The sequence below is a fragment of the Perca flavescens genome, chromosome 14, assembly GCF_004354835.1.
Source record: "Perca flavescens isolate YP-PL-M2 chromosome 14, PFLA_1.0, whole genome shotgun sequence".
Taxonomy (NCBI): domain Eukaryota; kingdom Metazoa; phylum Chordata; class Actinopteri; order Perciformes; family Percidae; genus Perca; species Perca flavescens.
Window position 1 is genome coordinate 30,590,068 of NC_041344.1, and position 23,359 is coordinate 30,613,426.

General features: G+C 41.3%; 1 protein-coding gene across 1 annotated transcript in view; it reads left to right on the top strand.

Moving 5' to 3' along the window:
* LOC114568244 (gamma-aminobutyric acid type B receptor subunit 1) overlaps positions 1-23,359 on the top strand; it is a 103,136-nt gene that overhangs the window by 71,540 nt on the left and 8,237 nt on the right. Inside the window, exons 13-15 of the mRNA XM_028597723.1 lie at positions 1,841-1,948; positions 8,171-8,264; positions 10,278-10,405. Coding sequence (XP_028453524.1) covers positions 1,841-1,948; positions 8,171-8,264; positions 10,278-10,405 — 330 coding nt within the window. The remainder of the gene's footprint in view (positions 1-1,840; positions 1,949-8,170; positions 8,265-10,277; positions 10,406-23,359) is intronic.

Below are 23,359 nucleotides of genomic sequence, written 5' to 3' on the forward strand. Positions count from 1 at the left end.
TTTAGTCTAGTTTTAGTCAAAAGAGAACTCAAGGTATCTTTGTCAAGTTTTAGTCGACTAAAAGTCTTGTCATTTTAGTCTAGTTTTAGTCAAAAGAGAACTCAAGGTATCTTTGTCAAGTTTTAGTCGACTAAAAGTCTCGCCATTTTAGTCAAGTTTTAGTCAAAAAAGTTTTAGTTTAAAAAAAATTATTTCTGATAACAATTTCAGTCAAATAGTTATAAAAATAAATAAATGCTATAACGTTATATAAATATTGAGCCTCTTCCTTATTTCACCAGTAAACGACAAAAACAACAATTGCTTGGGGAAAGTATATTTTACAATAAAATAAATGCAGCACGAAACTGGTGAGGCGTATTTCAAGTGAACGCAACATGTGTTTTTCAGACAACTGCAGCCGCAGACTGTCGTACGTCTCGTGTTTGGAAATAGAGACAAACCTTTACACCGTTTAGTTATCAGCATTTTAACTGTGTTAAATCCAACTGCTAGCTAACGGTAGGCTAACGTTACCTGCTGCCAAGTGTAGTGTTAACTAGCGCCCCGTGCAGCGATGTTTCGGTTGACTCTAACGTCCGTTTAGGAGCATCAGAGAGAAGCGCAGGCTATTCGGTCCGGTAGGTAACGGTCGTTAGGGCACTTGTCGGTGCCGTAGCACCGGGTCTCAGTAACAGCTGAATATTTTATCTCATGATGAAAAACTAGAGACGATTGTAGATGAAAATAAAGAGCGATTTTATCTTTATCTTTTTTATTTTATGCAAAAAATTTTAGTCTCGTCTTTTTTCGTCAACAATAATGCTGAGTCAGCGATTTTGGACATTGGTGCAGTCTCGTCATCAAAAAAAGGTCGTTGACGAAAATATTTAGTCTCGTCTAACGAAATTAAAACTAGATGGGACACAAGCTCTAGAACGGGTCACCAACACAGTGCCCATGGGCACCAGGTAGCCCCCAAGGACCACATAAGGAGCCCTCAGGCCTGTTCTAAAATAAAAATGTAATATATATATATATATATATATTTATCTGTTTCCCACCTTGTTAAGTCATTGTTGGTAATTATTGTGAGAAATCATTAACATGATCAGTGTCTTCACATAGATGAGCATCATTAATCATTAATAATCAGATATAACTAAAGGCAAACTGAGCACATTTGTTATTTCAGAAGAGTGTATCAAACTGGTAGCCCTTCGTATGACTCAATACCCATGAAGTAGCTCTCAGTTTAGAAAAGGTTGGTGACCCCTCTAGAATCATTCACCACCCCAACCGCCCACTCTTTGTAATGCAGGTTGGTGGCGTTGGCACAAAAAATTTGCATTGGATATAAATAATTCAGATTTGTCCATATGAACGCAATTTCTCAGAGATACTCAGTCAGTTCACCCCCCTATGAGGCCCTTGGCCATTGCAATGCTTCATAAGGACTAGAATGCTTGGAGATAGATGTTGCATCAATACAGGCTTTATAATATTTTCTTCAACAAGATTGCCTTGGATTAAATGCTGTTCTAATACTAAACATTTCATAGTTTTGGACCTGTTCCCAAAAAAATCTTTCTCTCTTTAAAGCTGAATACATAAAGGAACTCCTTTATTTATTGACTGAGGGAAGGAGCTGTGCGTTGTGATCAGTATGGCCTCTTTGTCTCTTTCCTGTCATGGCCCAGTGCTTTAAGGGCAGATTGAATTGGCTACAGTCAGTGATCATTGTTTTCACCTCCAGCTTAGGCTAGTCTATTTGTGGCCTCATAAATCCCTCCCTTACAAAACCAGAAAGAGAGGATTTGTGCCTTTTCCTGAACCCCCCACCCCTTCTGTTTCCCAGCAGCACCTGGAACCATGGAAACTCTATGCAACCGTTGGTGTTTTGCTCAGCATCGACATCCTGTCTCTCATGATCTGGCAGATTGTGGATCCTTTACATATCACAGTGGAGGTATGCTCATCTATTTATTTAGTTATGTATTCACAACTGTGCAAAGGAACATTTGAAATAAATCCTAAAATATAATGCATTCATGACCGAGAACCTTATATCTACTACTGTAAAGATGTTGGTGTGTATAAATAATAATTACTGGGTTGACTAGGGGAAAAGTGATAAAGCAAGTAGAAGGATGACGGTTATACAAGCTTATAGCTGGCAATATTAAAATAAAATAATCTAATCAAAGTGATATTTCAATTTCCATTCTTCCAAATGTTAATTTTAATGTTTAAAATGCATATAAAAGACCCTAACAAGACAACGTACAAGCTAAACATTTGGATTGGAATTTTTTATTTTATTTCCAATTTAATTCTTGAATGACAGGATTCTCTCAGGCCTCTTTTGCAAAGGGAGGGAGACACACACACACACGCACGCGTGCACGCACACATACACACACACACACACACCAGAACATGTGAGTGGAACCAAGTGCAAGCAAGCGGGAGGATTTTGGATGGAGCGCAGAGCTTGAGCGTCGCTTTATCCACACCAAAACCTCAGAGCATGCCAGAGCCAGACCAGTGTGATGAGCACCCACACTATTTTCTGTCAGAAACTGGCTGTTGTGGCGAGCTCGACAATGGTAAGGGACCGTTCGGTATTTATGGAATGGACCACCGGAGGAAAATAGGGGAGGGTCATGTCTTTTTATTCTTTGTTGAGGGGAGGGTCTTCCAAAAAAATGTTGTCCAAAGGGGGAATGGGGGTGGGGGGGGGGGAGAGGTCACCCAACTTTTGTATTTATAGAAACAGCTAAATTTCAAAGTGGCTTGTTTGGTGCATATTTTTCCATGTAGCTCTTAGTCTCGACCCTCCTGCCCCCCTGGTGGTTGAAACGGATAATTGCATTGTTTAAAAAATGAGTGGAATAATTATGTCTGGCATGACCAGATATTTTATAAATATCTTAAATAACACAAAACAACTAAATGGTGGTAGGTAATACATCTGATTTCATATACTGCTTTAGTAAAAAAAAAATATTTCCTGGCTGACGATGGGAGCAGCAGGACGCAAAAAACGAAAATGACTGTTGCACTAGTCTGGACATCTTACCGTGCCAAGGTTGTAATAAAGGTTTCCTAAATGCCATGTATATACATTTGATGTCAGCTTACTAAATCTACTCGCACACACACACACACACACACACACACACACACACACACACACACACACACACACACAGCGTGCAGCAGCGAGAGAGAGAGAGGTCTTTTGCAACTTTCTTTTTACAAATAAATTTTACCCAAAAAATATATGACATCCACTGTTCAAAAAATGCCTCACCATTAATTACAACATTTTATTTCCTAAGGGAGTAAATCTTATCAGTGTCACTAAGCCAATAAGCATGCAACATGCCCTAATAAGCTTTTGATTGGCTGTCTAGTTACACGTAATAGAGGCATGCAGGAAAAACTCTACGTTACGCAGAGAAACGGGGTTCACATATGTGTTGTGTTGTATTTTGAGAGGCTTGATGTCACGATTGTTAGTTTCTGTTGTTAGTGTTTCCTATTTTATTTTGAAGTCTCTGTGTTCCTCCTTAGTCTTGTCTTGTTTTACTTCCTGTCTTTTGTTTTCCCGCCTGTTTGATTGCCTGATGTGTTTCACCTGTTGTGTCACCTGTTTCTTGTTAGTGTATTTAGTCTCTGTGTTGTCTTTGTCTTGTGTGGGAGCATTATGTTTATGTTTCGAGTTTTCAATGTCTGTTGTGTTTGTTTCCTGCCTGGATTACTTTTGTTGTTTAGTTTTGCCTGCTGCTTCAGAGGCCTGTACTACGAATCAAGGTCAACATGTCCTGGATTTCTTTCAGTTATCCGGCTTCACTAACCCTAACAACCGCGGTCCCACATAACCTGTGTCAACACTGGTTAACATCTAGTTCAGTCAACTCAGGGTTTCCCAATCCAGTGGCGCGTGCGTTCACATAAAAGAGGCGGTGTTTTCACAGCATGACCAATCGCAAACATCTACCAGATCTGCATATTTTAAACAAGAAGAGCAAACTATAATTCTACATAAATATGAAGAACACAAACACGGTTTTACAGGCAAAATGCAGGAAGGAAAGCTGGCAAAAAAAGCCGATGCTGTTTTACGTAAATCACAACACTTATCCTATCAATATCACTTCCAGTGGTGTAGCCTAGTCTACATGATAGTAAGCTCCAGGATTTCAATATAGGCTACCCACTTAAAAATGCCCAATGACACATAACAACAAAGGCTACTTTCCATTATATTTTTGATAAATTTTGAATTGTTATCCATGCGTTTTTCTTAACATCTATAGGCTGAATAAAGGTATTTTTACCGTAAATTGGTGCATTAACGTCAGGGCCGGTTGTGCCAAAAATATATACAATCATAAAAAAATTTAACAAGAGAAGAGAGCAACCAATATCAAATATTAAGAATAATATACAAATAAAATATAGAAATATTCTAAATACCACCCGTCCTTGCGCTCCCCTAAATATGTATAGCAACGCTTACTCCTTCAAACTACTAATGCCATGTAATGATTAAGTAAGTATCAGTGAGAGTTGACACATTAAATACTTCAAAAGAGTGCCATTTATTAATACAATAAAACGGTATACTCTTCATGAATCATAAAACAAGCTCTCTCTCTCTCTCTCTCTCTCTCTCTCTCTCTCATATATATATATATATATACACTCACCTAAAGGATTATTAGGAACACCCTACTAAGACCGTGTTTGACCCCCTTTTGCCTTCAGAACCGCCTTTAATTCTTTGTGGCATTGATTCAACAAGGTGCTGGAGGCATTCTTTAGAAATGTTGGCCCATATTGAGAAGATAGCATCTTCCAGTTGATGGAGATTTATGGGATGCACGTCCAGGGCACGAAGCTCCCGTTCCACCACATCCCAAAGATGTTCTATTGGGGTGAGATCTGGTGATTGTGGGGGCCATTTTAGTACAGTGAACTCATTGTCATGTTCAAGAAACCAATTTGAAATGATTCGAGCTTTGTGACATGGTGCATTATCCTGCTGGAAGTAGCCATCAGAGGATGGGTACATGGTGGTCATAAAAGGATGGACATGGTCAGAAACAAGGCTCAGGTAGGCTGTGGCATTTAAACGATGCCCAATTGGTACTAAGGGGCCTAAAGTGTGCCAAAAAAACATCCCCCACACCATTACACCCCCACTACCAGCCTGCCCAGTGGTAACAAGGCATGACTGATCCATGTTCTCGTTCTGTTTACGCCAAATTCTGACTCTACCATCTGAATGTCTCAACAAAAATCAAGACTCATCAGACCAGGCAATATTTTTACAGTCTTCAACTGTCCAATTTTGGTGAGCTCGTGCAAATTGTAGCCTCATTTTCCTATTTTTAGTGGAGATGAGTGGTACCCGGTGGGGTCTTCTGCTGGTATAGCCCATCCGCCTCAAGGTTGTTCGTGTTGTGGCTTCACAAATGCTTTGCTGCATACCTCGTTTGTAACGAGTGGTTATTTGAGTCAAAGTTCATCTTCTATCAGCTGGAATCAGTCGGCCCATTCTCCTCTGACCTCTAGCATCAACAAGGCATTTTCTCCCCCCAGGACTGCAGCATACTGGATGTTTTTCCTTTTTCAGACCAGCCCGTCTGACACCAACAACAACGCCACGCTCAAAGTTGCTTAGATCACCTTTCTTTCCCATTCTGACATTCAGATTGGAGTTCAGAAGATTGTCTAGACCTGGACCACACCCCTAAATGCATTGAAGCAGCTGCCATGTGATTGGTTGATAAGATAATTGCATTAACGAGAAATCTTACAGGTGTTCCTAATAATCCTTTTAGGAATATATATATATATATATATAAATTTCAAGAGGCCCTGTGCTTTAATTTGAAGAGGTCTATCATGAGTTTTTGTCTGCCAATGCAGATAGAAAAGCTACAATTGTCGTTTTTTTTTTTTTCAACGTTTATAGGCTACTAAAGCCAGAATCATACAGTAAAGCATGGCTACGTCTTTTATTGTTGTAGTGCTATCATCAACAGTTTGTCCACCACTCAGTTTTTGGCTCAGTTTTATCAAGGGGCAATTTATCAAGTGTTTTAAGGGGAGTTGTGCTTACCGCAGGTTCTACCCCTCATCTCTGTCCCTCTCCTCACTTTGCATGCAACTGCCACTGCCGCCGACAGACACCACCACCACTATCATCAGCCATGGGAGCTGCTACTGTCTTTTCGCTTTTTTCTTTTATTTGAGCCGCTTGGGTAACTTTGTTTCATTTTCGCGTTTAGAATTGACATAAAAGAGAGTTTTAGACTTGTCTTGCTCCGTCTCTGTGTACTTCCCAGTTCTCCTGTCACCGTGTGTTTATCTTTCGCGCCCGCACCATTACGGACTAGTCCATTTCATTGTGAAAGTAGGGGGTGCAAGCAGGGCGCCTGCAGCTGCAGTGAAATGGTAGATAGGCTAACTGAAAACCACTTCACGGCGCAGAGGATTATTATAATTTTTTTTAAGTTCTCGTGCCGCCCCCCATATGACATGAAAAAATGCCCCGGGTGGCTGCCCAGTTCGCCCGTACCAAAAACAGCCACTGATTAAAGTGTATCGGAATGCAGGCAATGAAGTCGTTGATGCTTAAAACTTCCCTGGGGGAGGACACCCAGGCCCCCCCACTATGATATGCCCCCCTCCTCCCCCAAAGGCAGATTCTGGCCAATATACCCACTATAATATATAAATTGGACTACACTGGTCACTTCCCCATCAGTCAGGCACAAGATCTGACCATAATTACACTTTTGTTTTCTATGAACTGTCGTTGCTTTAGCCTTTTATTTCAGTTGAAACCTTGGCACTGGTAAGCGATCGTGAGAGAAAATAAAAAAATATCGAAACATAATTCTCACCGATGTGCGTATTGGCAACACACGGCTGAAGAAGCCGACAAATAGCCTATATGTAATTCCCGCCTCTTAAAATATATATCTTTCATAAAGATACCCATCAGTGAATGTTAACAGGGTTGTCGGTCTCTAAATGTTTTAACTTATATGAGTGCACCTCTCTCTCTCTCTCTCTCTCTCTCTCTCTCTCTCTCTCTCTCTCTCTCTCTCTCTCTCTCTCTCCTTGCACCGAGCTCCACCTGATCTTCTAAGAACGGTGACGCCATTATCAATCGAGTATTGATTGGTCAGTAGGCGGTGCTTTAACACCGGTTGATCTCTAATCTCCAACATAACCTGCTCCAGGTTAGCTGTTCAGCATGAGTTATCATGGCGATTGAACCCGATAACAACTAATCCACCTTCGTAGTACAGAAAGCCCTGGGCTGAACCTGAAGTTAGCTCATTAACGCCAAATCTTGCTTTGTAGTACAGGCCTCTGGACTCTTTTTGTTGGTTTGTACTTTGTTTTTGTTTAATAAATTATCTAGCTCTACATACTTAGCCGGCTTTCTGCATTTGGGTCCAAGCCTCGCAGCCCCATTGTGACACTTGACTACGGTGTGCTTCACATAGGTGTAAAGGAGCTGAACAATTTAAAAAGAAATTGTACCGTAATGTGTAATTCAGTGTCAATCATAACACAAGTTATCTCAGTACACTTTACAGAGAGTATGTCTAGACCACACTATAATGTACAGAGACCCATCAATATTAATAATAATGAACTTTATGAAATGGTATTGAAAAGGTATCGTTCAGGAACCAGTATCTAATTCACTGTACGGTACTGGTATTAAAACTTTTTTTAACCATGCCCAGCCCTACTGTTCACAAATATATTGCATCAAAATCTACTATATTAAAGATTTGTTTTTTTTATAGCCCAGGCTGTGGCCCAGCTGCAAGTACCTGCACTTTGGGAAGCACTGATTTAGTCTAATGAAATGTCACACAATATGGCCACCAAAATGAAAAAAAGAATCTTCAAATTTAAGAATCTGGAATCGAGGAAATATTTTGCATAATAAATGATTGAATCAGTTATCAAATTAGTTGACAATTAGTTTTCTGTCGATTGACTCTTCAATTATTTTGACATTAAAATAGACTCACATGAGTTAATGAATTTTGTCTAAATTTAAATAGATTTGATCTCATGTGTTTACTGTTGAAGTTGTAGTGTGTTGCTGTTCTTCAACTGTGTTTTCATGTTGTTTGTATGAAAGCAGAAATTCACCAGAGAAGCCCCCAAAGGAGACCTGGATGTTCTGATTCAGCCTTTACTGGAACACTGCAGCTCAGAAAAGATGAACACCTGGCTGGGTAATATACAATATGATTTTGAAAATGTAAAATGTTCTTTTTACTTAGTACTAAGTTCTCACTAAGTACTGTGAGAACGTAATCTACAGGGTCTTTAAAGCAACATTATTACATTTGAAAAAACAGCTTAATAATCATTTTGATCATACACAGACTTGTAATAAGGAGAATGGCGCTCTTTCATTCCCACGCCGACCTTTAGGGAGCGGTACGATCTCCCAAAAGAAGTGTGTAACAATATACGGCACTAAGCCACACACCGCCCGCTAGCTAGAAGAAGCTAGCGTGGCATTCTCAGTTTGGACCGCGTTTATGTTTTTTTCTTTTTTAGATCAAAGTGGCTCAGTCTAAGCTGTATAAGGGCAGCAACAGAAAGTTTGATAATCATGCGGGGAGACTGGGTCGTCCGGGATCAGACCCCCGGCACTAGGGTTTGCGCTGGCTGAAATGGAGTTGCTACAGCCGCTAACTGAAGGTCCATCTGCTGTGCTGCTGAGAAGTAGCTGCACTAGCTAGCTAATCCTTGTCTCCTTTGTGGTCTGAAAAAAATTCAATTCAATTTTATTTATAGTGTCAAATCACAAGATGAGTTATCTCAGGACACTTTACAGATAGAGTAGGTCTAGACCACACTCTATAATTTACAGAGACCCAACAATTTCAATTCCCCCCAAGAGCAAGCATTTGGGACAGTGGCGAGGAAAAAAGTCCATTTTAAAGGCAGAAACCTCGGACAGATCCAAACTCTTGGTGGGCCGCCTTCTGCCGCTGCCAGTTGGGACACAGAGACACTGATATAGATATACAGAAATATGATTCATAACAATGATAGCAGTTGGCATGATGCGCCGTGGCACTTATAGTAACAGTAAAGATAATAGAACTATGACTTTATGTTTGACTATATGAATTCAGTGCTACATATCGCTAGCGTGAGTACGGTTTCAATGAGAAGTGTATGGTCTTCATGGCAGAGGTGAAGACACCAAAGAGGATGTTGACAGAGGAAGCAAAGAAGAGAAAGGGAGAGTGACCGGACAAGAAGCTGGACAAGACCAAACTTCTGGATTAAAAGTGCTCATAATATGCTTTTTGCCTTTTTCCACTTTCCTTTACTGTGTTATATTTTTTTTTGTGTGCATGTTATAGGTTTACAAAGTGTAAAAGCCCAAAGTCCACCCACAGGGACTTACCATCTCCAACAGCAAACACTGTTCACAAATTAGCATAATATGAGCACATTAAAACCATGATGAAATAAAAGGCTGCAGCCAAGCTGGCCTTCTTGTTGTTGGATTAGTAAGTAATATTAGCTGTATGGTTTGTCTAGTGTTGTTAAGGTTTAGCTTCTGATGTCGTATTTGGCGCTTCCAAATCCTTCAGCTGTCCATGAGGGGTGTAAATCACACATTATATATAATATTATATTGATTCTTAGAACAACAATACTTAAAATTTACTGATATCACAGTCTGCCATGATACAAGTTCGATTTCATTCAATTCAGGGGCCTGCGATCGATATAAGACATAGGACATAAGCCCATTTAACACAATTTGTTAGATTTATTTTATTAACTAAAATATAATTTGATAATTTAATTAATGGAAGCATCGATATATGGATTACACCCCTACTGTCCATGAGGTGGGACAGTGGTGTGCCACTCCTAAACTGTATTTTTAACCGAATGGCTAAAAATACAGATTCTTGGATAGTACTGTGTGAAATTAGTAGCTGTACGCAAAATTACGAATCCCACTATGGCCACACCAAGACCAGACTTACGAAGCAGCTCGATTGGTTTTCATTTGACCTTGAGTGGTTATGATTAGGATAGCTGATTGGTCAGGGGATAAGACCTTACGTTACCTCGCGTAAGCATGGAACGCCTGGCAATACATGCAATTGAAGGGCGGGTCTTGGCGTGGCCATAGTGGGATTCGTAATTTTGCTAGCTGTACAAATGGTTCCATTATTCCTCACAGCGGCCATGTTGTCTCCTCTCTGCAGGTGTTGTGTATGGTTATAAAGGTTTGCTGCTGCTGCTCGGCATCTTCCTGGCCTATGAGACCAAGTCCATCTCCACAGAGAAGATCAATGACCACCGAGCCGTGGGCATGGCCATCTATAATGTTGCTGTGAGTTCACTTTGTTGTATATGTGTGTGTACTGAATGTGCCAAAGCCATTTTTTAAAAGTTGGAACGTCACCTTATCTCCCGCTCTAATTTCACTCCGGTGCCGCTTGCATGCCTGAGGCTTGTGTTACTTTACTGCATCATCGGGCGGACTTTTTGCTGCTGGAGCTCCGGACACTTAGCCTCGTGAGACCGTCCTGATCTGGCGAGCTCCAGTTTTCCACTCGCAGATCAGTCTGGCATCTTGAGGCAGAGAAAATTTGGAGCCGTTAGCCAAACGACCGGGCCAATCAGTGTTGGTTTTGAGGTGGGTTAGGTGGTGATAGACAGATGGTTTATCCAATCAGCTAACCAGTATTATCAGCCAGCGGTAGCCCTAATTCTGTTAGCCGCTCGCTAATGCTTTTTTTCTCTTGGATCCTTCTTTTGGAATATGGTCCGTGAACCTGAAATGGTTCCTTTTATTCCTAAATTCTCGTTACACAAACGGCAAATATCCTTTACCGACATGTTGCTTGCATGCTGAGCTTACGAGCTATGCTTTGCCTGCAGCAGCAGGGGCGGGCTTGTGGTTGTATTTTCATACGCTTCGTGGATCTGATTGGTTGATTTGGCCCGTCTGTTCCCAACATAGGTGATAGACAGATGGTTCATCCAATCAAATAACCAGTATTCCGCCCCTTCCCAAAAGTTCTCCAACGGAAAGTTCCCAGATGGATATGCCAAGCAAATGCGAAGCAATCCATCTGGCGGAGTCAGGTTACCCGACACCGGGGGAATGGATGGAGTGCGGGCACCGTCACAAGTTATTTTGTTTTTGCGAGCAGTCAGCAATTTGAGTTGAGCGGGGTGAAATCTTAGTTAAGCGCAGAGCGAGAAGTTGTGCAGAGCGGTTTTGAGTGGAAGAGTGTGGGAAGAAACAGCTCTGTGAGCGAAGAGCGGAAACTTCTCACCGCTCAACTCCGCTGACACGCTCTGGTCCATACCTATGCAGAACATTTGGAAACCCCTCTATGTTTTGGGCCTTCCACAATTGGAATCTTTGAAAACAATGGTCTTGTGTTGAAGAGAAAACGTTTGTGCTTGCCAACCGGCAAGCATAAACGTTGTACTTTGTAAAATCAATCCTAAAACCAACTGGTAACCAAGTGATGGAGTATTAGGATTATTTCTTTGCTTGGTTTTAGCAGGCGACAACATCCCTTATAAGCCGGAGGCAATTTAGTATTTTTATTTATTTATATATATTAAAAGGGTATGGTTTTATTAATAAAATTGGAGTTCTCACAAGAGAAAGAATTTAAAAAGTGATCAAAATCAATGATGCAGAGGCTGAGATATCCTGACTTTTACTCCCTAGTATGGGTCAAATTACTCCCCAAGAGGTTTTATGTGTAAAATCAATAGATTCAATAGATAGGCACTTTAAAAGAACACTGCACTTCACTCAAAAAAAACTCAAAATCAAAATCTCATTTAGGCAGGGCAACCTTCAGTGAGAAAAGATTGAATTTTTGAAATTACGCTCAACTTTTCTCCGAACACTGCTTTGGGAGATGCTTAGAAATCCTGCAGTGTACGCATCATGGAGAACATTTAAGCACCATACAATATTATTTTATTTATACCATGACCTTCATTGTTCTCTGAGAATTACTGTAGGAGGATTAACAGAGCAGCATTCATCCACTACTACTACCACAGAACATACATCCATGCACCACTGTAGTGTAATCTCGGAATGAATGTGGAAACAAAATGTTCCTGTGGACTGAGTTCTATGCCTGGGTAGCCTGTGATCTCTCTCTCTCTCTCTCTCTCTCTCTCTCTCTCTCTCTCTCTCTCTCTCTCTCTATGTATGTTCAACATATGGAAAGGCTGATGTGTGTGTGTGTGTGTGTGTGTGTGTGTGTGTGTGTGTGTGTGTGTGTGTGTGTGTGTGTGTGTGTGTGCTGTAGCTGCTGGCAGCCAGACTAATGTGTTTGTCAGTAGCGTGCCTCTCTGCAGGCTCTGTGTTAGTCTGCAGATTTGCTCTTTCACTTCCAATCCTTCTCCAGCGCAGCCTCTCTCAGAAGGCACGTTGACTTTGTCCTTTCCTTTCACACTCCGCTGATGAAGCTCTGCCGTCCTTGGTGGCGAGGCTCACCTCCAGCCTAATTTGTGGGCTTAAATGAGGCTGGAGCCAGCTGGTGGGCTCTGCAGGCCGGGATGTGTGCACTAAATGACGACAGCATCACCAAAACACAGAGAGCTGAACTGACAGGGGTGTGATGTGTCCTCATCATCAGGAATAAAGTCACATGTCAAAATTCCTCACCGATACATATTCCACCTTTTCCGTATAGACACATTTTGATTAACTATTTTGATAATCGTCTAACTCCGGATTTCCACTGGATGCAGAACTGCTGCGGACCGGCTCCGCTGCGTGTCTGCTGCGTGCGCCGCCGTCCGTCAATACCCACCAGGTCCAGATTTGTTGCGGCACGGCTGCGGCCATGACTGACAGCTGTAGTCACGAGGACCCACAAGTTCTTGCGAATTCACGTAGAATAGAACCACAAAACCAACAACAGTTTGTTTCCATCCAGAGGAGTAGAGGGGAAACAACTCTGTGCTGTGTTTTTTTAGTGCAGGAAAATATGATCCGCCGTGAGCACGGTGTATTTTATTTTGAAAATTAACCGGATGTTTTATTTTGCTTCTGTGCTCAACTTCCTGTTCCAAACTATCTGGCGTGTGCTGAATTGCTGCGGAGCTCTCCGGCGTCCAGCAAAAATAGAAGCTCTGCGTATCTGCTCCGGAGGGCTGCAGATCGCCGGAGCTGGGACGCAGTTGGAACGCAGCCCTTATGCATTTTTAACATAATGTAAACAAACATTTTTGATAAAGAGCTCTTAAATTTGGTTATTAAAGAATTGAGCCCAAGATTTGTAATGAGCGGGATATTTTACAGTGTAAAAATAAACTTGGTGGAAAAACGTTGCAATGCTTTTGCAATGTATTTTCAGACATCTTATAACTACCATACATTAGAAGACTTTGAACAGACTTTGAAAAGACTAAAGCCTGACACCATCTCACATCTAATGTTAAAGACTGTCATACTATGTAAAGACTAAACCAAAACAAAACCAACACAAAGCGATGGAGACGACTGGAGCGCCACAACTCTAGCAAGACTCTCAGGATTTCATTCAGATATTGGAAATTAATTTGCGACAGTTGAATCGCTGAATTGAATTAATCAAAATATAACTGTTCTATGTAACGCTGTGACACAGTGACCGTTAAGTTTAGGCACCAAAACTACTTGGTTAGGATTGGAAACAAGAGATCATGGTTTGGTTTAAAATAAGTACTTCCATACATAACTATGTCACGTTCAACATCACTATGTGAAGCCATCCAGCACCCTGAAATCCCCCTTATGTGGACTTCATCGCTCTAATACTATGTCACCTGACTTCCTCCTTTGTTCCCATTATAATTACTATGGCCACTAGAGGTTGCTGCCTAACAAATAGTATGGATCTTAATGAATACATGGGTTGTACTTTTTAGAGTACATTACTTTTCGTAGGTATATGTATGAACAGTGAATGAGGATGGCCTGCAGACAGTTTCTAAATTTACATGAGGTATTTTTATACGATATATCTGTGATATGTGAAAACCAGCACATAATATTGGCTGTTTATCAGTTGGGCTTTAATAAGTTGTTGCACTGCTTCTAAAATGCCTTTGAGTTCTGTCTTTCTAAAAGTATAGGCAAAAAAGGTATGACTAACCAGGCCTGTACTACGAAGCAAGTTCAACATGCCCTGGATTTATTTTAGTTGCCCGGCTTCACCTAACCTAACAACCGCAAAAGCTGTGTCACGACGGTGGTTAACAACTAGTTCAATCAACCCAGGGTTTTCCAATCCAGCGACGCACAGCATGACCAATCGCAAACATCTACCATTAATGATAAAATACAGGCAAAACGCAAAACACTCAATGCTTCCTAAAACAGGAAAAACATTTTTATCCGGTAACCATCGTTGTGATACACAAAACCCTATGTTGAACCTGAAGTTACCTCGTTAACGCCAAATCTTGCATTGTAGTACAGGCCTCTGGTTTCTCTAGGAGTTTAAACTGCTCAGTGTGAATAACTGACATTCTCCCCTCAAGTATTTTTCAAAGACATAACTGCTCTCTGTCTATAATTGGCTGGGCCTGTTTGCTCTGTCACACCGCCAGATAAAGTAGTCAATGGTTGAGCTTTTTTATGTGTATCCACAAGATGTCCTTTCACTGCAATCAAATTTTACTCGACAAATCACAAAGTATTCTGTTCTGCAAGACAATTTAAAAGACAAGGGAGGCATCTGCTGCTGGTTTGAAATGAATATTCTCTTTCCACACACACACACACACACACACACACACACACACACACACACACACACACACACACAGAGGCTTTTTAATCAGCAACATCTCCAGTACGGCTGATTTTGTGATTGTTATTCCTGTTTTTGTATTTTAATTTATCTCTGAGGATTATCCATTATGCGCTGAACACAATTTAAGCCTAAACTGAGTGGGTGGAATGCAAATTGGTAAAGTGTCTTGTGTTTATTGCTGTTTCCTCTCTTCCTCCTGCTTTGGTCTGATTTCCATGAATGAGTGGCCTGTCATCCCCTCTCTTTCTAAAACAAATTAGTTTTATCCTAGTGCTGCGTTCTGCAAATGTTGGTTAGTTCTGGGATCTATTTATTCGATCTTCTACATGTTTTGGATAAAAGCATAAAAGTGGTCGCATGATCCTTTTGGAGCAGGAAATAGTCCATAATTCATAGGGACTATTTCTGTTGGAGAAAGTAGAGTAACACTTTATTTGAAGGGATGTGCATAAGACTGACATGACACCTGTCATGAACCTGAAGGTGTCTTTATGAGTGTTTATGACTGGTGTCATTAAGTGTCATTCGGTATATTATTATTTATACTTTTAATGCAAAATTGGTATTGTTGGAGGTGTTTGTGTTAGGACCACATTGATTCTAAGTTGCAACTCGGTACCAACGTTAATAGTCGCTGCTCCTGGTGAATAAACCTGATTCTGTCATTATGACATTATAGGAATTTGTGGCCAATTTTTTGTCATTTTTATCATAATTTCCATAGCTAGTGAACTAGAAAAATGCCATTTCCATTCTTTATCTCGTCTACAAAGCTCTGATTGATTAATTCATTTCTACAACCGGGGAGCACATCATCAGACCTATTTGAACCTATTGAGGCTTGGAATGGTGCACAAACTTATGCACTTAGGCCTTGCTCTTGGATGGATGGATAGACGGATGGATGGACGGATGGATGGATGGATGAATAATTGAATGAATGGATGGACGGATGGATGGATGGATGGATGGATAGATAGATGGATGGATGAATAGATGATGGATGGATGGTTGAATGGACGGATTGATGGATGAATGGATGGATGGATATCCTTTAAACTTTTCTCTGTACAGGTTGCAAACTGTAGAAAACAAAAGTTAGCTCTCCCCCAAGAATCCCACAGTGCACAGAAATGCCATTTGTGCCAGTGAGGTTGGTGTAATGAATTGGACAGATTATGTGTGAGGGGAGGGCAGGATTGTGTTTGCGCATTGCTGTGTGTGAGTAATGACACAGCAAAGAAAACATGGCTGCTGCAGGTGTCAGACTGCTGCTTCCATTTGCCAGTCTGGATGCGATTTTCCATCTTTTGCACGGAGATGACTGACTGTTGATCAATATGTATTGATTTCCAGCCTTGCATCCATCTCTCTCATGTTTCATTTGATGTCGTTCTCTGTCTCTTCTCTCCCTGCCACCTCTCTCTCACTCCCATTCTCCTTGTGGAGAAAACTTTGTTAGTATGCCAGAAATGAATCTTGCATTGCCAAATGGACCATACCCGTACATACCACAATCATATGAGATACATACAGTAAATTTAATTCAAGAAATTATTCAGCTTACCCTTTAGAAGAATGGGGAGGTCATTTGTATATTTGGTTTTCATAATTCTTGGGTTCTGTCTAAAGCTTTAACTGGTACCCTTTAACAATGATCATTCAACAAAAAGTTTTGAAATATAATTGTGGGTTATTAGAATGTGGTTCTTATTTGTGTTGTTTTGTTATAACGTGCTCACCAAAGTAATTCTGGGAAACTGCTCAGACAATCAAACAATGACTTGACTCTTAAAATAGTTGCTGCACACACACACACACACACACACACACACACAACTAAAAAGTGGATTGCAACCTATACTGCCAGTGGAAAATGTATGTATGCAAGAAGAAAATAATGTGGTTGATTATTTGCAAGAAACTGTTAAGCCAAATGACAGCGTTTCACAGGTGGGGGTCAGCGATGTTGCACATGCTAGCCCATGTGGATCACAAGTAAGTCGCACATCAACTGCGTCACGAGTATCATCAACAAGAGCTAAACAGGAAGCGGAACATGCAGCCCTGCTCGAACGTGCTGCAGCCTTAAAGAAAATGCAACAGCTTGAGTTTAAAGCAGCTAGAATCAAAGCTGAAAAGGAAGAGTTAGAGCTGGAAACTGCATTAGCTGAGAGCAAAGCCAAATTAAGGGTGCTTAAAGAATATGATAGATCTGAAGAAGGTTTGGGTAGCTACGCGACAGCACAAAAGCCACAAGGTGGACACGTGAAGGAAAGAACTAGCATTATGCACCCACAACAAGCTAATACGAACATTCATGTTCAACCACAAACGCGACACTCCCGAAAACAAAAACAGTCTCAACCAGTCTCCAAATATGTGCCTAATGCTATGCCTAATAATGCTCAACTAACAGAGGTGATGACATACTAGCGGTTATGTAAAAACAATGTAATCACTGAGCTACTTGAAAACAACAGCAGCTATCTCATCTACCAACAAAAGACATTCCTGTGTTTAAGGGTGATGCGCTAAGATACAAATCTTTCATGAGGGCATTTGAGCACGCAATAGAGCAGAAAACCAACAATCATCAAGATAAATTGTACTTCTTGGAACAATTTACGGCTGGTGAACCTCAAGAGCTTGTTCGCAGCTGTGCTCATATGACACCTAACAAAGGCTACTGTGAGGTGAAGCAACTACTTCATAAGCACAATGGGAATGAATTACGGATTGCCAGCGCATACATTGACAAAGCACTCAAATGGCCTCAAGTGAAGTCTGATGATGGGAAAGCATTGAGCACATATGCAGTGTTTTTGATTGGATGTCGCAATACTATGGAAGACATTGCATTCTTAGAGGAGATGGACAACCCAACCAACCTACGGACAGTGGTGTCTAAGCTACCGTACAAAATGAAGGAACGTTAGCATGCTGAAGCTTATGACATGAAAGAGCAAAACTCTTTGGTAATATCTCAGACAGCCACCCAACCCCAAGTGGTAAGAAAAAGAAAAACATCATGGAAGGAAAGAGGTCTGTGGAAGCAGTTTCGCGACCAATGTTTCCACTGAAACTAAAGGGCCTCAATAAATGCAGGTTATCCAGCGAACTCAAGTAAAATTGTGAGTGCCTTTGAGAAGCCGTGTTTTTGTCCTGCCAGCAATTTCACACCCTTGCCTCATGTAGCAAAATCAAAGACCAACCACATAAGGAGTGTGTGGATTTCCTAAAACTGAAGGGCTTATGTTTTGGATGCTTAGTTCCAGGTCATCTTGGCAAACTCTGCAAAAGAAGAATTGAGTGTAAAGAATGTGCTTTAGAGCATCCAGACATTCTGCACATAATAAAAGAGGTAGCCTCACGGGGGCCGGAGAAGCAGAACGTGTGCTGTCAAGTGTGTTGAAACATACGCCTTTCTGAACCCGGGAAGCACAGCAACGTTCTGCACTTCTGTGCAAAAGAAACTGAACATTAAAGGGAAACCGACACGAATACTTCTTAGCACCATGGGTCAAGACAAACCTGGTGAACATAAGCTCATGAACAGTTTCGTCCTATCAGACCTGGAACTGTGCGGGCTGGAAGACACCAAGTTCATAGAGGTTCCTAAGGTGTTCACTCATAGCAACATACCTGTTCACACCGAGAACATACCTAAACAGTAAGATATCCAGAAGTGGCCTTCTCTCAATGAAGTACGTTTGCCAGGGATATAAGCGGATGTAGGCCTGCTTATTGGAGTGTTCAAGAGCAATGGAGCCATTGCACGTTATCAATGCTGAGAATGGAGGCCATTATGCCGTGAAGACTGCCATTGGCTGGGTTGTGAATGGGCCTGTAAGAAAGGAACTGGATGATGCAATGAATGAAACACCTACTTTTTCAGTAAACAGAATTTCTGTGATGGAGATTGTGAACAACAGTATAACACTGATTTTCCAGAGCGTAACTACGATGACCGAGAGGAGATGTCTCATGAAGACAAACGACAATTTTTGAGAACAGGCATTACAGCATTGGACTGACACTCAGAAATGAGAAGCTCCAAATGCCTATTAACCGTTGTGTGGCGGAACAGCGCATAGCCTGTTTGCTTATTCAAAGAATCCTGAATTCTATCACCCAAAATAAAGACATTTGTGTGTGGTCTTTGACTGCACAGCTTCATTTCAGGATAGGTCTCTGAATAGTGAGCTGCTCCAAGGACCCGACTTGACCAACACCTGGTGTACATTTAAGATTTCGTGAGGAGCCAGTAGCTATGATGGCGGACATCGAGTCAATGTTTTATCAGGTCAAGGTGCCAGAACATGACGCAGACCTACTCCGTTTTCTTTGGTGGCCCAACGACAAGTTGAACGAGCCTATGGAGAAATTCCGAATGACCGTGCACCTCTTCGGAGCCCCTTCTTCACCAAGTGTTGCCTCATATGCACTGAAAATAACTGTCGAAGATCACAAGGCTGATGCATCTCCAGAAGCTGTCCAGACAGTCCTGCACAACTTCTACGTAGATGACTGTCTGAAGAGTGTAGCTAAAGAAGAAGATGCGGTGACCTTAGCTAGAGATCTTTGTGTGCCAGCAGAGGCTTTGCTTTAACAAAGTGGATGAGCAATAGCAGGAAGGTATTAATGTCAATCCCTGAAGTACACAGAGCCAGCGAAGTGAAAGACCTGGATATAAGGCATGACGCTTTGCCAGTCGAGAGGACCCTCGGTGTACAATGGGACACAGAAACGGATACTTTCACCTACAGTATGAAGCTGCAAGACAAGCTGATGACCAGAAGAGGCATTTATCAGTAGTGAATTCCATCTACCACCCCCTTGGCTTTCTGGCTCCGGTCATCTTGCCCGCTAAACTCCTGCTGAAAGGTCTTTGTAAAGAACACTACGGATAGGACGAGAACATTGGCAGAAAACCCCCTGAAGATAGGAAAAGATGGATCAAAGATGTCAGTCATCTCTCTACCTTCCATGTGAGCATGTGTTGCATACGGCACTGTCTTATCTGCTGCTAGAGAATAGCCAAGGTGAGAAGTGTTGTGCATTCCTCATGGGGAAGTCAAGAGTGGCCCCACTCAAACTGGTCACCATCCCCAGATTTGAATGACCGCAGCAGTTGTTGCTGTTAAATAGACAAGATGTTACATCAAGAGCTTCAAGTTCCACTGCAACGATCTATTTTCTTGACATTTATTTATTACAGTGCTCAGATACATTGCAGGGCTCTAGATTGGGACCAATTTGGTTGCAAATGCGACCAAAATTTGTAAGGGTGCGACTAAGTATTTCCTAGGTCGCACCGGTGCACCTAACGTCCTCGCATCCGCTGCCTCTCCATGAACGAAGCAATGTTGTTTATATTGATATGGTTTAATGTTGCGTTACATGACCCATTCCTTCTGTAAAGCCAGCCGGTCCAAACTGCTGACATTTGTCTACAGTTTTAATTCTTATTAACACAGCTGTATATTGTTAAATATGAAAAGGGAAACCTGTATTAGTACCAATGTTTCTGCTGGTAACTCTCTGTTATTGTGGCCGCCACGGCGAAAAACACATTAGAAGTTATTAAATGCAACGAACTTCAGTTCGTTGAGTAATAGCGTGTAAGACGCCTGGATCGCTGGATAGCTGGATCATACTTCATAAAAATGCAGCGCAGTGACGATACAGACATTTCATAGCCTACACAAAACGGGTGTACGCCGCTGACCCGCCAAAGCGCATTCGACCCGTGCTGGACCCATTCATAATGAGTCAGCCAGCACTCTCTGAGTAGCATACGCTTCAGTCCATCACACTCCCCCTCTCTCCCTCTGTCTCCCTATGTCTTTCAGTCTGTTTTTATTTTTATTTTGATAGGAAAGCTGAAGACATGAAAGGGGAGATAGAGGGGGTACATGTAGGAAAGGGCCGCAGGTCAGAGTCAAACCTCTATATTTACCAACTGAGCTATCCGGGCGTCCTCTTTCTCTTTTAATCAGTCTGTTATTGTGAAAACAAGTGAAGGAGCTTTCTCAGAGATATATGCACTACCGGTCAAAAGTTTTAGAACACCCCAATCTTTTTAGTTTTTATTGAAATTTTAGCAGTTCAAGTCCAATGAATAGCTTGAAATGGTACAAAGGTAATTGGTAAACTGCCTGAGGTTAAAATAACAGTAAGGTTACCCAAAACTGAAAAATAATGTACATTACAGTATTTTACAAAAAGGCCTTTTTCAGGGAACAAGAAATGGGTTAACAACGTCAAGCTGTTCTGCAGCAATGGAGGTTGATCAAGCTTTGAAAGTTGGTGCTACCAATTCCCACAGGTGTTCCAACTTGTCTGGATTACTTACAACCCCCTCTGTTTGTATAAAAGTATTCCTGGAACACACTGTGGTACCGTACCCTCATGAGCATTATTTGAACAGTATTGTACTGCAGAAAGTAGTGTGTTGTCATAAAAATGGCAGGAAAAAGGCAATTAACAATGGAAGCAAGACCATCATACCATCATAACACTTAAGAATGTTCAGTGTTTCCTCTAGGATTTTTCCATCAGTGGGGGCAGATCTGTCGGAACACCCCCCCCCAGTCCCGTGCCCTGCCGCCAAATGTTTTACGTATTAAACGGAACTGACACTTCGCTGCAACACAAACAAATATATTTATTCACCTATATTCACACACAATGAGGCATATTTTCATTTTGTTTTGATTGAACTGTATTTTTGAGGAACTGTAGGTCTAGAAAATGAATTTTACAAGAAATTCTTCATAGGGAAAAAAAACCAAGGTAGGCTATAGTATGAAACCAATCATCCATCCATCCATCTTCGTCCGCTTATCGGGTGTCGGGTCGCGGGGGGAGCAGCTCCAGCAGGTGGACCCCAAACTTCCCTTTCCCGAGCAACATTAACCAGCTCCGACTGGGGGATCCCGACGCGTTCCCAGGCCAGGTTGGAGATATAATCCCTCCTTCTAGTCCTGGGTCTTCCCCGAGGCCTCCTCCTGAGTGTACCATTCATAATGAAACTAATTGCATATTTGCCTCAGTGGCAAAGTTGGCAGCCTTGCTGTGTGCATTTGATTTTTCTTGGCTTTTGGAAAAATAACTCAAAGGCTCGGTTATAGGGGAATTCAGAAAGAGGTGGCCCATTAATGCTGAGTAGCATACACTACCGGTCAAAAGTTTGGGGTCACTTAGAAATTTCCATTCCACTCCATTCCAGACACAATACCTGCTGAGATCAGTTGTATTGTTTTTTTTAACCAGGGCAGCAGTTTTCAGATTACATTATGTGCTTACATAATTGCAAAAGGGTTCTCGACTGTTGTAGAAAGAAGTGGTGGAAGAAACACTTGAAATTCATGCTTTTTGGTCTAAACGTCATACCCAAATTAAAAGTGGTACAGCTCCCATATACTTTGACACTCAGGGGTGTGCCTGATATCATTGGAAAGGAAACATTCTCAAGTTTTTGTTACAAGTGTCAGGGCGATTCTAGGCCTTACTGACAGAGTTACAGAGGCTAGAATGGAGATTTTTTATTTCTGTCCAAGTTATAAATCTGTAAAATTATTAAAATACACTGCTGTAAACACATCTGACAGGTGACAGACAACACAGCATTAGCCACGTCTCAGCTTACTACAGAAAAAAATTCAGAAGCTAAAAGACTCAAAAATGGATTTTATATGAATTCTTTTCTACAAATATGTCTGTGCGTTTTTATGTCTATTTGAAAAGTGCAAATAAAAAGCCAAAAACTACAAAATACAACACTTCTCAAATACACAAACAAACCCACATCAATCACCTTTCCAATGATATCAGGCACACCCCTGAGTGTCAAAGTATATGGGAGCTGTACCACTTTTAATTTGGGTATGACGTTTAGACCAAAAAGCATGAATTTCAAGTGTTTCTTCAGCCACTTCTTTCTACAACAGTCGAGAACCCTTTTGCAATTATGTAAGCAAATAATGTAATCTGAAAACTGCTGCCCTGGTTAAAAAAAACAATACAACTGATCTCAGCAGGTATTGTGTCTGGAATGGAGTGGAATGGAAATTTCTAAGTGACCCCAAACTTTTGACCGGTAGTGTACATGCTGCTAGATGGTCCCTCTGTGGCCTGTTCCTTAACACTAGAACGGCCAGGACGGTCATTTTGACCGTTTTGAAATTTATGTGTGTACTAACTTTGCTAAATAAAAAAATACAATCCTGCTGGTACCTGACTTTTCCTAAAAGAGTCTGTATTTTCATTTAAAAATTTTTTTTAGGCTATATACATTACACAAAAGGCAAAGAAAATACAATCACTTTTACCTATTTTGGCCATACACGGTATTGACCGCTCAGATTTTCGCGGTTTTGTTTTTAATCTTTTGCGTGGTTGATGCATCTTGGTTGCTTAGTAATAATCATAGTCTCTGTCAGAGAAACGTAACTAGCGGTCTCGAGTAACAAGTGTGGGCATCACCGATGGGCCGA